Consider the following 16,259-nt stretch of genomic DNA (forward strand, 5'->3'; position numbering starts at 1 on the left):
CCCTGCTGGCAGGAAACATATCTTGCTTCACCTTGAGATAAGATTTGATTTTTAACTCACCCAAATAAACAGCACAATTCTCTCTCATTTTCATTCTTATCACTTAGAATTCTTTTTGGTAAGATCACCTCCTCCCCCACTGTTTTCTTTCCCCTGCCCTATCTGGTGCTAATTCCCTCTGAATGTTGAGTGTAACACTGAAAAAATTCATGTTACAATCACTGATCACTCCAAAACTAGTCCATACTGTCAGAACACAGCAGTGAGCTGTGGTTATGATGATTAGACTCAGAGTTAGGAATTTTTAAGGGCTTCTTCTGATTATCCAGTATAACTTTGATGATAGATTTGCGCAAGTTTCGCTGTTCAACTCTCATCTATTTTCTTGTTTGCACAGAATCGCTTGATGATGGAAATAACAAGGTGCAAGTCGCAGAACATTAAAAAGGTGCACTTTCAGACCACCTGGTAGCAGCACGGGAAATTTAAACATTATGTCGACTTTTGTCAGCAAACATTGAGAAGCACCAAAGTTCAGAAAATACTCTGTGTTAGTCTGAAGGAGCTGGGAACCGATCACTCAGGTGCAGAAGGAGAAAGGAAGTTGACAAAGTGTCTTACTTTTCAATCAACTCTTTATGAAGATTAGCAAATACTACAGATAGTGACCCAATGATTAAAATAGTGTCAAGTCGGCTTGCTCCAAGAGGCTGAACTTCTTCCATAATTTAAACTAGAAACTACAGAGAATTTCAGCTTCAAAATTAAAGAAACTGTTACTTGAGAATTGCTGAATAAAGTGGTGAATCCAAAATATTTATTATGTCCCCTTCATTTCTAAGAGTTTCTTCCTTGATTCCAACATTTCAGTGACTAATAGAAATGATTAAGATGGGGTACCTGATCAACCAGTCTGTTCTTAACTCTTACAAACGAGAACTCAACCCATGTCTGCCCCATGTTTGAAAGGTAAATGGGCAAAGTCTGATTTCACAAAACTAATTCCCACACTGGAGAAGACCGTTACGTCTTAGGTGACTGTTGTGAATGAGGCAATATTATTGTGATTAACAACAGGCTATGTAGCAAAGATGACAAACCCTGAAAATCTTTGGCATCAATTTCACCCTGTTTTTCAGTGTCCTTCTCTTTGCATTCCTTCTCTATTTCCTTCCAGAGCTTGGAAACAATCTTCTTCAGCTTTTGTTCAATCGCCTCACAGCTTGTTGATGGTGTCACCGAGGCTGGTTGTTGTGGCAACTCCGCTGGCTGCAAAACGCAAAATAAAGTGTTAATGAGGTGCAAGGGGAGACCCTGTCATTTCACAGTGACAAAACTTGCACCAAAAGGTTTTAGGCCACACCATGGTTAGGGAACAAACACACATATGAAAAATGGTTCACAAGCTTGTTCAGATTACTGTAGTAATAGACAAAAAAACAAGTCATGCATTAGGCATGCAAGAAAAAATTCAATAAAAGAAAATTAGTGACAGACGTTAAAAATGGAAGATTGATGTTTTGATTTCTAAATTTGTGCCTTTCAGTTCAGTTTTCTTCACAATTACGTAGTAGGCAAAATACCCATGTTTCTTGTTGACAGGATTCTCAACCATGCCCAAACTATCTCCTATGCCACTACTCTCACCACCTTCCCTCCCTCACAGAATCTGCTAAGGTCCCCCTTGTTCTCACTTTTAATCCCCCAGCCTCTGCATTCAAAGGATCATCCTCTGCCATTTCCACCGACTCATCTTCCCCTCACTCCCCTGTCAGCATTCCGCAGGGACCGTTCCCTTTGGAAAACTCTGGTCCATTTTTCCATCACACCCAACTTCTTGTCTACTGCCCACCTTCTCATACAACTGCAGAAGATGCAACACCTGTCCCTTTGCCTCCTCCCTTTTCACCATCCTAAGGCCCAAACACACTTTTCAGGTGAAGCAGCAATTCATTTACACCTCCTTTAGTCTAATCTATTGCATTTACTGCTCCTAATCCAGTCTACACTACATCGGAGTGGGTGGCCGCTTGGCAGAGCACCTTTGGTCCATCTACAAGCAGGACCCAGTCCTCCCTGTTGCTTGCCATTTCAACACACCACCCTGCTCTCCTGTCCGCATGTCCGTCCTTGGCCTGATGCAATGTTCCAGTGAAGCCCAATACAAACTGGAGGAACAGCATCTCAGCTTCCAGTTAGGTACTTTACAGCCTTCTAGACTGAACACTGAATGCAACAACTTCAAAGCATGAATTCTCTCCTCCATCTCCATTCCAGCTATTTTATTTCATTTCTTTTCATCTTATTTATTTATTTATATATTTTAAAATATTTTTTAATTATTGTTTTCATTTTCATTTCCATTGATTTTTTAAAAAATCTCACTTTCCCTCTTGTTCCCCCACCACCCCCACTATCATGTCTCAGGTTATCCTTTGAAACTCAGTTTACTTTACCCTGCTATTTACACATTTTGATCTCTTAATAGGCCGCTTTTAGCACGCTTCTCAGCCTTGATCACCATTTACATTCCCTTTGTCTTTTTGTCTATGACATTTTTGTCAATTAACACCCCACCCCACCCTTACAATATAAATCCTGTCTGATTTTCTTTGTCTTCAGCTCTGATGGAGGGTCATCCAGTATCAAAACATTAGATATTCTCTCGCCACAGATGGTGTCACCTGTTGAGATTTTACAGCATTTTCTGTTTATGTCTCAGATTCCAGCATCTGCAGTAATTTGCTTTTGCTTATGTTTTTCTATGTATAATTCTTGCATAGTCTGGCTGCTCAAGGTGGGTGGGTGCTCTTTTGGCTAGAGAATTGCTTACCACCACTTTTGTTGGGCAGTGACACTATCAAGCATCAGGTGTAGGTTCTGAAGAGATCCCTCTGTGTATTGTAACCCAATCATAGAAACTGGCAGATAAAAACAGAAACACTCAGGGTACCAAGCAGCATCTGTGGAAAGAGCCAGGGTTCACGCCTTAGCCTGGACCTCAGCTTCTACCTCTGGAGCAAGGCTGTCAATTTATTACAAATAAGCACCCCAGTTAATTTGGAGCTGGATTAATAAAGCAAGTTCATCACTTGCAAATGATTTCCATCAGTGTTTTGTTAGTAGTTGACATTCTTTTCTAGTCCAATGACTGATCTACAAAATTTCCAATGTAGCTTTTCTCGAAATTAGTCTTCCAGCTTTTTATCAAATATTTCTGCATTGCACGCAGACTGCAATTACGAAAATTACAGAACGCCACATAGTTAACTAAAGACCTAGATGAAGAACAAATGAGCTATTTAAAAGAAACAAAACCAGCCAAAAATTGCTGGAAAAATAATGATGCTTCAATGGTGTTCACCATCATTAAGTTGTAAGAGATCAACTGGTGCTGAAAAAGTAATGCTTTATGAATGGAGAGGTTAAAAAGCCCAGTTAACACTGTTCGCTGCAAGATGTGCCATTATGAGATTTGTGGTCCAATGACTTTAGCAGAACAATAAACAAATAGCTTTTGATATTACCTTGCCTTCACTGTGGATAGAAGATGAAGTTTTGGGACGTCCAGTTTCAGAAGGAGACCTACTCATTGGTCCAGTTGGTGACTGTTTCGCTGGTGATGTTGCTCGACTGCCCTTCGACTGCGCATCCAACGGCTGTCCAGTAAATTGCTTCAGAAATTTGTGGTAGTCTAGATTCCCAAAGTCATTGACTGGCAAATGATTCCATAGGTTTTCAAACTGTAAGAAAATGGAAATTTAAATGCAACACTCAAACCTTATTTTTCAATAAAATGTAATACACCGGGAGGTAAGAAGTGTGAAATTAAAAATGATAAACCGGTGAAAATCCAACCCAAAACTACAAAAAGTTTACTTGATGTTGGATGTAGACTGGGTGTTTACACAGATGTCGAGATGACGCAGGTACAAAAACTGGCATGTATTGGGAGCACAGGAGTTTTCAAGGAGCGTGGGCAGAGACACAACATGGAAGAGCTGCTCAGTTGCTGCTAATAAACATCAACTGTTGGTAGTTCCTGGTCACAATTTATTGAAACCCAATACTAGAAACCCAATATTAGACATTTACATTTCTGAAGACAGATTTCTACCAGTTAGTATTTCACCATTACAACACGTATTCAAACTTCAATTATATCTATGCTGATAAAGACCATAAGACGATAAGACATAGGAGCAGAATTAGGCTACTTAGCCCATCGAGTCTGCTCCGCTATTCAATAACGGCTGATATTTTTCTCATCCCCATTCTCCTACCTTTTCTCTATAATCCCTGATCCCCTTATCAGTCAAGAACCTATCTATCTCTATCTTAAAGACACTCAATGACCTGATCTCCACAGACTTCTGCAGCAGAGTTCAAAAGATGCTCTGGCTGAAGAAATTCCTCCTCATCTCTGTTTTAAAGGATTATCCCTTTAGTCTGAGGTTGTGCTCTCTGGTTCTAGTTTTTCCTACTAGTGGAAACATCCTGTCCAGATCCACTCTATCCTGGCCTCGCAATAACCTGTAAGTTTCAATAAGATCCCCCTCATCCTTCTAAGCTCCAATGAGTACAGACCCAGAGTCCTCAACTGTTCCTCATACGACAAGCTTTTCATTCCAGGGATCATTCTTGTGAACCTCCTCTGGACCCTTTCCAAGGCCAGCACATCCTTCCTTAGATATTGGGTCTAAAACTGCTCACACTACTCCAAAGGGGTCTGATCAGAGCCTCACACAGCCTCAGAAGTACATCCCTGCTCTTGTATTCTAGCCCTCTCGACATGAATGCCAACAACGCATTTGCCTTCCTAACTGCTGACTGAAACTGCATGTTAACATTAAGAGAATCTTGAACAATGACTCCCTTTGTGTTTCTGATTTCCTAAGCGTTTTCCCATTTAGGAAATAGTCCATGCCTCCATTCCAAAGTGCATAATCTCACACTTTTCCACATTGTATTCCATCTGCCACTCCTTTGTCCATTCTCCTAACCTGTTCAAGTCCTTCTACAGTCCCCCTGCTTCCTCAATACTACCTGTTCCTTTACAGATCTTTGTGTTATCTGCAAACTTAGCAACAGTGCCTGATGATTTACACATTTCTGCAAAAGTATCCATCAATGTGACCCACATTTGCAACTTTTCTGCAAGAAGTGACTGATCCTGGCACATACTCTTCAGGTGACTATTTATCCTGGAGGTGATTTTGCACTCACATTCACCGTCACTGAGCATGGCGACAAAGGCACAAAACTTGCGAGGGCCAGGAAATAAGATTCTTGACAGAAAAATCTTGTTTCTCGATTTTCCCTGCCTCTTGCCAGTGACGAAGCAAGGTTCACACCCACAAATGTGAGAACTTCATTTAAATACATGTAATTAATTTACATATTACTAAAGTGCCACATGATTCCCTCCTCACTAAATATTCATGGCGAGTTTACAACAGATTTATGAAGATGGGAAACAGTCCAGGGAATCCTGCCAGGGTTGCCAAGGTCACGATTGCCCCCACGAAGAGGGGAGCGTGCTCGAGCACTGCCCTTGGCACAGGAGGACATTGCCAGGTTGGCACTGTGAACCAGGCCAGGGTGAGTACTCTGGAGAGCCCAATTGGGGCAGAAGAGGGGTTCGGGGGAGGGGACTTCTCATGTGGTGTGGTGGGTGGACAGCACTGAGGCCTTTGAAGAGGGGGGACTTGGCAGTAATGAGAGGAGCAATCATTGAGGTAGGGAAACCTTCTGTCAGGAGGACAGCAAGCATTGACGGGATCTTTCAGTGACAGGGGGGGTGGGCATTGACTGGAGCTGGGGGCAGCAACAGCAATGCTGCCAGGATGGTTGAGTGGGGTGGGGGAGGGGAAGAGGGAGAGACACTAATAATTTTGTGTCTGTTTATTGATGTCTTTTTTTTTACATCCACAGATGATTCGGTCCACCTTGATGACCGACAAGGAGCATACATAAGAACATAAGAAATAGGAGCAGGAGTAGGCCATCTGGCCCTTCGAGCCTGCCCCGCCATTCAATAAGATCATGGCTGATCTGTCGTGGCTCAGTTCCACTTTCCCGCCCTCTCCCCATAACCCTTAATCCCCTCTCTTATCAAAAACCCATCAACCCGCTTCTTAAAAATATTTAGCGAGGCAGCCTCCACCACTTCAACGGGCAGAGAATTCCAGAGATTCACCACCCTTTGAGTGAAGAAGTTCCTCCTCAACTCCGTTCTGAACCGCCCCTCCTTTATCTTGAGGCTGTGCCCCCTAGTCCTACTGTCTTTTTTGAGCGGGAAGAGTCTTTCCACCTCTATCCTATCCATCCCATTCATCATCTTATACGTCTCAATGAGATCTCCCCTCATTCTTCTAAACTCTAACGAGTACAAGCCTAGTTTATTCAGCCTCTCCTTACACGCGGTAGATCGTGCGAGGGCTGCTCTTGGATGCTGCCTCGAGAGCTGCCTAGTGCTTCACGTCTTTAGTGTACACCTAAACTGGACCAACTGATGGACAACACGACAGCTCAGTGACTATCACTGTCTGCTGTGCAGATACATGAACCTGGGTCGATCTCCGACTTGGGTCAGTGTCTGTGGGAGTTCGCACATTCTCCCCCTGCTTGCGTGGGTTTTCCCCTGGTGTTCTGGTTTCCTCCCACACCCCAAAAACGTGCTTTTAGGCTGATTGGTGTTAACAAATTGTCCCTAAATTAGACCTCCCCAAATCAGGCGTAGAGAAAAGTCATAGGTAGAAGAAGGTAGATGAGGCATTCACTGAATGTTAAAATGGCGGCGCGGGCTTGTTAGGCCGAAGGGCCTGTTTCCTGTGCGGTGTTGTTCTTTGTTCTTAATTGTGCCATGAGAGGGGTAAGAGTTTCCAATAATGGTGAGAATAGGGGGTGGGGGGACAACACCTAATATATTCCTGGTAGTGAAGGGTAGTGCTAGGGAAGTTTAGCATCACTTCTGATTGGGGAACCTGTAAAGTCAGCACACCTGGCTCTATTCAGCCCTTCTCCACCAGATTAACGACAATAACCACACCCGCTGGTTTTTGTGTCAGATTGCCTCAAGGTCTGGTCTGAAAATTCAGCAGTGCACCTGGTCAGATATGCACCATTTTTCAGTCAGAGCCTGACAGTCTGGGAGAGATTCACTGGCCCCTCAGCCAAGTGTTCCCGCCAGTTGGAGGTGGCATGTTGTCTGTTAGCGATGGGATTATCTAGTTCCACTTAGATAAAAGAAAAATACTGCGGATGTTGGACGAAGGATCATCTAGTCACAAAATTTCGGGTCAATTCTCTCCCCACAGATGCTGTTAGATCTGCTGAAATTTTCCAGCATTTTCTGTTTTTATTCTCTCGTCCTGCTGCTATTAATGGAAATTCTCACTGACATCACCCCAAACCAGCAGGAAACTGGCGGGACTGGTAAATCCCATGGGTGTGATCAGCTGGAGAATTCCAGCCACTGATGAATTATGGGAAAATTCCACCCCTTTGTTCATTTTTTCCTGAGGATGAGTGTTGGTCCACATCTAGTGTTCACTTGTGGGTACTTCCCATCAGGGACGATTACATGGTTGATTTGATTCCCCATAAAGAATACAAGAGTTTGAGACTACTGTTATTGCACTGATTGGCTAGATCAGACTGGGGATTAAATCAGTTCAGCATCAAACTATCAAGACAGCCAGTACGGTCATTTCTGCTGGTGAGCAATGACCTTTCCTATGCTTTCTACCCTTTCACAATATTCTTTATTTCCACATTAACGATTACTCAATCAAAGCAGATGCTTTAACCTTTAACGGAACTCAAATTTATTACTCTTTGCCTGAAAACAATTGATCTAATGGTGGTGCTACAGGGCTATCTTGCATCGTCTTTCTCAACTGTATACAGAGAAATATAAAAAACACGAAATCTTCATTCAATGTTGTCTAATTCAAGATATTGTGGTATTTGAATTGAAACCATGCAAGAAAATCCTCCTATATTCTGATTAAAAATGCATAATTTATACTACTCATTAATCCATTTTTTCCCCAAGAAAATAAAGGCTTTGAAGTAAAAGGAGGAGACACTGCATACACATATAATTCCTGTTTCACGAGAACACACCTGCTCATCTGTGAGGCTCATGAAATGCTTGAAAAATATTTCCTTAAAATGCTTCTTAGAAATGACTTTTATATTAGCGTAATCAACCTCTTCAAACTCTTGAGTAATGGTGTAGAGGCATGAGTTGACAACCTCCCGGATATGAGACATAATTTCATCCATTGTTAACTGCTGAGATGACTTGGCTCTGGTGGTTTGATCTTGTCCTTCTGGTGACTGGGCAGCCTGCAACACAAGATCACTTTTAGTGATGAGACTGTAAGTTGTATAATCTACTCAAGACAGTACAAGTAAATCAAAAGAATGTACTTTTACGCACGCTGTTCAATATACGCTTCAACTGCATGGCAATTTCACATCTGAGGTACTTGATCCACTGATTGATGGAATGATACTGCAATATTTTTCATTGTCTGTCCCACAATGAAAGGCAAAGTCCACTGTAATGTTGAACGGAATTTTGCTGTGATATCGGGGCCCTTGCCTGCCACCTGGTGAGAAACTGGTGCCTGTTTTTGGGAAGCCAAACCATAGGCTGAGCAGGCAGTGGTGAGACCCGGTAGGCCTTCCCCTGGAATTAAGACTCCAGGAACAGAAGTCTCACCTAGCAAGAGCTGCCAGTCAGAGGCTGGTAGTTCTTATTCTTCAGCACCACTGAGGAATCCATGTCTGCTGCTGGAAGGATACCCCTGGGAGTCCTAGGCTCATAAAATCCCTACAGTACAGAAGGTGGCCATTCAGCCCATCAAGCATGCACTTACAACCCCACCCAGACCCTAACCCTGTAACCCCACATATTTACTCTGCTAGTCAGTCCCCCTGACACAAAGGGGTAATTTTGCATGGCCAATCAACCTAACCTGAACATTTTTGGAGTGTGGAAGGAAACTGAAGCACCACTCAGACACGGGGAGGACATGCAAACTCCACGCAGACAATTACCCAAGGTTGAAACTGAACCTGGATCCCCAAACTGTGGAGGGCCCAAGCTACAGGTAAGTAGTGTGGGAGTGGGTGGGTTTCGCAGGATGGGAGGATGGTTGCAGGGAGAGAGGAAAGGATGGGGATGGGTGTCGGAAAGGCAAGATCTTCTTTTCCTGATGTTCAGTCTCTCGATCAAGCACTGATTGTCATTAATTGGCTATTTAAGGGCCTGTATTAGCAGAGTAGGAAAGTGGATCATGAGCCTTCCTGCCCAGAAATTAATTGGAGTGGACAAAGAAAGGGGTCAGGTACACCATCATCTCACCTAAGTATTAGCATTTCCTGCCTCCTAGTTTGCCAGCAGCAAGAACAGAAGATTCAACCCACTGTGTGTAATGCAGTAAAAATACACTTTCCCAGACATTCCCTTATCCAGCTAATCCAAACACAAAAATGACACACCAGCTGCTATATCAAAAATTGGTACAAGTGACAGTGGCTGGTCAAACCATTCTATTGAAAGAGGCACTATTTTATATGTATACTTGTCCATAATATCCAATCCTGAGAAGCTAAATTATTACTTTTTTGTAAAGAAAAAGAAAAAAAATTGAGTAAGACAAAGGTAGTTATTGATAGGAGTTGGCTGCAGGCTGTACAGAGATTACAGCACATATGCCAGCTAATATCTCTCACAGTGCCTATTGCTAATAATCTCCACTGTAAGCAATCTCAACACTAACACTCTAAATTTGAGTGGAGTGCATGATGCAGGACAGCTGTCTATTAATAATCGTTGTGACATCATCATAGATGTAGAAATGTTACATGATCAATATTCACTCCAGTATAAAAACTATACTCACCATTATTTTATATTGGTGGGGGGGTTAACAGCTTTCTTACTTTTCTTTTATTTGATAAAATACATGAATCTTGTAAAACTTTTCAATTATTTTAATAACTACCACACTCCATTAAACCACCCAGAAATGCACAGCAAGTGATGCAATCATTTTTTCACACACATATCATGAAGGCTATCAGGCAACAATCAAAGAATAATGAAATCAGTTAGAAAATCATTTTAAAGAAAACACAAAACATGATGCGTTTTGGAATGTGATGTGCTGGAATCTGGATTGGGATTTAAAACATTCTAAGAATGTTTATTGTAATGCAACAGCAATAGGATCAAGTATCCCCATGAAATTAAGCAGTGATGAAATAGATAAGAGATTAATTTGAAAAGGGATAGTGGTGTGAGCCCAAGAAGAGGCAAAAATAAAGAATTATGAATAATAGAAACCTGAAATATAGAAGAATGGTTGTTAATAAATTCATAGCTAACCATTAGCATCTGAAAAGAGAAAAAACATTTTAATTTCTAGTTTGAAACTTCAAGACCCTGCCGTTGGGCTTAAGTAAGGGCCAGAAGTCTGCAGTATGTGAGGAACATCCATGACTTCCTCTAAATGGCTAAGTAATGCCCAGAGAGAGGACTCTGAAACCAGAGGGCCAATAGGAGACCTACCAATCTCAGCCAACACAGCAGAGTGCCTTTGTGGGTTTGTAAGGGAAAGGATACCCCAAGATGGAGGTGCCCTCTTTTCAACTTTTCAAAAATGAAACTTAAACTCTGAACATCCTGACTACCGTTATGAGGGTAGCAGCTCAAACATGGTGGCAGCTGCTGAAGCCTGGAGTCTGCCACCTACATCTGCCACCAGGAGGCCAATTCCAGGGAACTACCCTGTTCCCCTCTGGGGCCTGAAGGCTGACTGGAAAATTCCAGTTGGCCTCTGGCATTAGACCTCAAATAGGCCTTTAATCAGTTGAATTGGCTACCCACCACTAACAGACAGGTAACCCTATTATCCCCTATCACCCCAACCCACCTCCAGGAAAATGGCCTGAAGTGAGATGGAGTTAAGCAACTGGCATTCCTGTTGGCGGTGTGAAATTCTACAAATCCCCAGTTCTGCGCCTGCTCCCACTGGGGCCTAAAAATTGCCGGGGTAAAATATAAAGGACAGGGTGAAGGAACCCATTGATAGTCTTAACCAAATTAACAGGATATGATGGATACTCTATGACATTATAGTAACAATAGTTGAAAGGCAGGCCAAGAAATATTAGCTGCCATTGCAAAGACAAGCTAGTTGGTTCAGAGCTAATAGCAAACAACTGTTTCAATTATTTCCCATTCATCAAGCACATCTCCTATTATTTGGCTTGATTCTCTCTTTTCCTGTGTAATTGCAAGAAAGATTTGCATTTTTATAATGTGTTTCACTACTTCAGGGTATCACAAAACCTTTTACAGTCAGTGAAGTACTTCTGGAGTGGAATAACTATAGCAATTTGTGACAAACTAATTACGCACAGCAAAGCTTCACTATCAGCATGAAATAAATGAACGGACTATCACTTTTCATTCTTTCTCATACAAAGCTGAGGGATAAATGTTGGCCAGGACGTGGTGAAAACTCCTCTTCTCTTCAAATATTCCCATGGGATCTTTTTTATGGCCATGTGAGGCTGAAACTCTGATAGAACAGGACTTCCCAAGAATTACTGAGGCATTAGTCTAAATTATGTAATCCACTCTCAAGAGTGGGCTTTGAACCCACCATTTTCTGATTCAACAATGAAAACTTGCATTTATTTAACATCCTTCATGTAGTAAAATATCTCAAGGAGTATTATCAAACAGAATTTGACAGTGTCAGATAAGGAGTTATTAGAATCTGTGATCAAAAGCTTGAGCAAAGAGCTAAATTTTAAGATGGATTTTAAATTATGGAAAAAGAGGTGGAGGCTTAGGGAGGAGTTCCAAAGCCTTGGTCACTGGGAAGATGGAGGCTTGTGGGGGGCCATGCTGTCTCTAATGGCAGATGTGGTGTGGGCTTTGACTCTTAGAGCCTGCACCCATTTTGACATGTCTATGAGGATCAGATAACAATTAAGGCCATATACAGTGCAGCACTGAGAACATAATGGATCATTGCCCGAATGTGCACCATTAAAAAAGGAACAATGCTTATTCATTTTGCGTGAGACTCATCAGTCCAGCATGCTCTTCATAATTACAGACTGCCCTTCAATCAGCCCAAATTGTTGCATACAACTCTACTCACATGCCCTGAGCCTCGTCTGTGTATAATTTTTTTCAAACTTGTTTTTCTAACTGTGTCACTGACGGCTGAAGGCAAACATTGTGCTAACTGGATTTGTGAATGTGGCCAGCTCCCCCCTCCCCCATTACCTACCAACTTCCTTCCATCCTTCTCCATAGTCTCAGCCTCCTAATTCCCACTCCTTTTATTATTCTGGACTCCATCGTTGTGCATGTTGATATTCTTGTTCTCTTCTAACTCCCAATCCATTAATGTTGATGCCCCCATACTCTTTGTCAACTTGACCCCTCCTCTTCTCAAAGCCACATTCACCCTGGCTTTCCAGCTGCACACCCTGCCCCCCAATGAGACCATCCAATAACCCCTCATGACTTTTCAACTACTGACATACAGGTTACAGATGCCTCCCCTGACCATGACTGTGCCATCTGCCTTACAGTGCTATACTTTAACTTCTAAGATCCAAATTCTCAGGCGACTGATCATGCCCTGCACAGTGATCGTCACTACTCAGAGAGGTCTTCTCTGTCTGACCGGGACAAAGACATGCATGCCCTGCGTAATCTGTTCAATATGCTCCTGATGGTGTATCCTCAGCCTAGGATAGTATTTCAATATGTGCCTGTCACAGCATGGCCTCAGCCCCAGAGCCCCAAAACATTGCCAAGAGCATAGTCCCAGAACAGTCTGTTCAAAATGCCCAACAACACAGCCTCAGCCCCAGGGCAGCCTGTTCAATATGTCCCTGACAGTACAGCCTTTGTCCCAGGGCTGTCTATTCAATATGCCCCTGACAGCCTGGCCTCAGTTCCAGGGCTGTCTGTTCAATATACTCCTGACAGCCTGGCCTCAGCCCCAGGGCAGCCTGTTCAATATCCCCCTGACGTGGCCTCAGCCCAGGGCTGTCTGTTCAATATGCCCCTGACAGCAGGCCTCAGCCCATGGCTGTCTGTTCAAAATGCCTGACAGGATAGCCTCAGCCCAAGGGCAGTCTCTGACTCCTCCTTAGACAGTCATAGAACCCTTGCCCCGGGACAATCTTTCACTACTCCACTCTGAGCATTCATGAGATGCAAGTATGGTTCCTGAAACCTGCCCCTCCTTTAACCCACCATCAAACTCAGGAGAACAAAATTCTAAATTAATTTCCAACTGGTGGAAACTGAATTTTGCCAGCATGCCAAAGTTTGTGCCTTAGCCAGCCATGGTTCCAGCTGTTGATAGTAGTGGAAAATTCCTCCCCTTTATGTTAAGTGGTCTGTAACATAACCTAAATCAGTGACAAATATAGGTGGTGGGCTCAGCAGCAAATCTCAACATATGTAATCTTGTATGTGGAAAGTTAGTTTGTGATTTGATGAATTAAGTAGTTACTTCTCCAATATACATTCTTCTCAGCAATTAAGGACCCCACGTAGCCCAGACATTCTCTCTTCCACCTCCTTCCATTGGGAAAAAGATACAAAAGTCTGAGATGATGTACGACTCAAGAACAACTTCTTCCTTGCTGCTGTCAGGTGTTTGAATGGACATATCTTGAATTAAGCTGATCTTTCTCTACACCCTAGCTATGACTTCTTATAAAGGTAGTTACACATAAATTCAATCCGGTAAACAAGCTAAAAACAATGATTTCCACTATTACATGTCTGATTTAAAAAACCCTACAAATTCCAATAATCAAATATTCAGCACTCTCTATTTCCTTCTCTATACTCTTTATGTTCCAGAGTAGCCAGGACATAAAGCTGTAAATCGAGCTTAGCAAGTTAATTACCACTTGCTAAACCAGTGTTGTTAAACTCCAATTTTAACCTGTGGTTGTTGATTCATACCCCATTATAAATCTAATGAACTTCTTCTATATTCTTTGTCTGCATAGCACGCAAAAAACAATACTTTTCACTATATGTTAATACATGTGATAATAATAAATCAAATCAATGTGGAAATGTTCCACATGAATGGAGAATAAAGGCCAGGAGGTAGGAAACCCGACTCTAATATCCTTAACGGCAGCTATTGACCTCTGATACCACGGGCAACCACCAAATGGAGCCTCCTCAAGAGAGCTTTCCAGAGTAGCTAGGATATAAAGCTGTAAATCGAACAGCAAGTTAATTACCACTTGCTAAACCAGTATTGTTAAACTCCAATTTTAACCTGTGGTTGTTGATTCATACTCCATTATAAATCTAATGAACTGCTTCCATTCTCAGAATTCAAAATTCATTGTATAAGCAACACGTTACAGAATGAAACAGTAGAAACTGTTGTAATAATAATGCGCAGCATGAACTTGAAGAGAATTATAAATCTGTTTCTAAAATCCTAATAAATATTTCAGCACTAAAACAAATAAGATACACGACTGCAATTATGAAATACTCAGTAGCTTGGCATTTTATTCTAAAACTTTATAAAAATTGATGATGAAATATTTCTCAAAAGTGATTTGTAGATGTGCAATGTGAGGAGGTTATATGTGCTTGTTGGAAAAAAAGTTGTTGAAAGTAGAGAAATGAATAGTTGGGAAATAAACACTAGGATGTGAATTTCGCTGACCTTGTAGTTGTAATTATTGTAGCTCTGAAGGAAGTCAAGCCAGTCTACCATATAGTCCGAGTCTAATTTCAATTTGCTGAGGAGGTAGTTGAACTCCCTGTCTGTCAGTTTGAAGCATACATTATGAAGCACCTGGCGGAATGCTAATGAATTGATCTTCCCATTTCCATATTTATCAAATGATTTGAAGGCCTGAGGAAAAATAATGAAAGAAAGGTCAAGGAACAATGTTTCATATCAATGCTCATTACAACAAAAACATTTTCCAATTATCTTTGATGGCTCAATGCACAACCTAGTTCAATTTTGAAGCAGACTAATATACAGGCATGGTGATATAACAGATTGGTTAAATTAGTTTTTAAACTTTCAAAGCATAGATATGATGGGCAGATTGGCCTCATTTTGTGCTGCATGCTTCTATAGTTCTATTATTCAAGCTGTTAAGAATTGTGAATTCTTAAAGCACACAAAGATGCATTAGTGTATGAACAGTCTGCACATGGATTAGGAAGGACTGGTATGGATACACAGCAAGAATTTCCCACTTATCCCAACTTCCAACAATCTGAGTGCCTGAGAAGCCAGCAATAGAGAAATTAGGTGTGTCCTACAGAGGATGAAGAAAAGGAGGGAATAATCATAGTAACCACCTCTACATGGGAAATACAAGTAGTGTGAAAGCAATAACTATAATAAGAGAAATAATAATACAAAAGACCCATGGTTCATCTCATGCACCTCATATAGCTGCTAGTTAAAGAGCTGAACTGATTTAAAATCAGACAACGCATTGTACAACAGTTGGACTGGAGGTGGTATGGCTGCAAGATTTTTAAAAAAAGAGTTTTTAAGCAAGTTTGTTTTCTTTACTGAATTTTCAATAGAATTCTTGTATTGTACAGACTTCACTTTGTTCCTTTTTTGTTAATATGGCTGAGGATCCTACTAACAACAGATAGTTGTCTCATGGACCACAGCTTGTGGGAGCTACAAATATAATATCTTTTGGGCATACAGTAAATTTTCGCTATCTGTGATGACTTATCACAAATTTGATTACCCACGCAAAAGAACTTGTATAAATGATTGCCCATCACAGTCTCAAATCTTCGCCCATCTGCAATTTCATTAGACACGTTAGAAGTTTTTACCTGAATATATATCGGTCCTGAAATAAAGGAAAGCCAACTTCTCGAAGCCATAAAAAACAAGGTTTCCATGGTGTATTTCCTGTATAGAAAATGCGCACTGCACATGTGCCATCTCAAATGGAATGCAGTTTGCAATGATTTGCAGGATACAATAACTTCCAATCAGTATTTTGCATTATGGGTACACTGCAACACTCAACCAAAAATGTGACTCACAGCCAAGCAGAAAATGTCCCAGGAAAGTAATGAAACTTGCACAAACAGTCCCACTCTTTGATAGATTAAAAAAAAGTGCAAATATTACCATGTTGGCCAGGGAATAATTTGTGAATGAATCCATTGTCAG

General features: G+C 41.5%; 1 protein-coding gene across 1 annotated transcript in view; it reads right to left on the bottom strand.

The window, feature by feature from the left end:
• efcab6 (EF-hand calcium binding domain 6) overlaps positions 1 to 16,259 on the bottom strand; it is a 94,292-nt gene that overhangs the window by 5,580 nt on the left and 72,453 nt on the right. The window contains exons 24-27 of the mRNA XM_080190828.1: positions 14,760 to 14,951; positions 8,131 to 8,355; positions 3,528 to 3,743; positions 1,101 to 1,269 (exon numbers count right to left, since the gene is read on the bottom strand). Coding sequence (XP_080046954.1) covers positions 1,101 to 1,269; positions 3,528 to 3,743; positions 8,131 to 8,355; positions 14,760 to 14,951 — 802 coding nt within the window. The remainder of the gene's footprint in view (positions 1 to 1,100; positions 1,270 to 3,527; positions 3,744 to 8,130; positions 8,356 to 14,759; positions 14,952 to 16,259) is intronic.

Source organism: Carcharhinus amblyrhynchos, chromosome 6 (assembly GCF_965287045.1).
Source record: "Carcharhinus amblyrhynchos chromosome 6, sCarAmb.v2.hapA, whole genome shotgun sequence".
In the NCBI taxonomy this organism is placed as follows: Eukaryota; Metazoa; Chordata; class Chondrichthyes; order Carcharhiniformes; family Carcharhinidae; genus Carcharhinus; species Carcharhinus amblyrhynchos.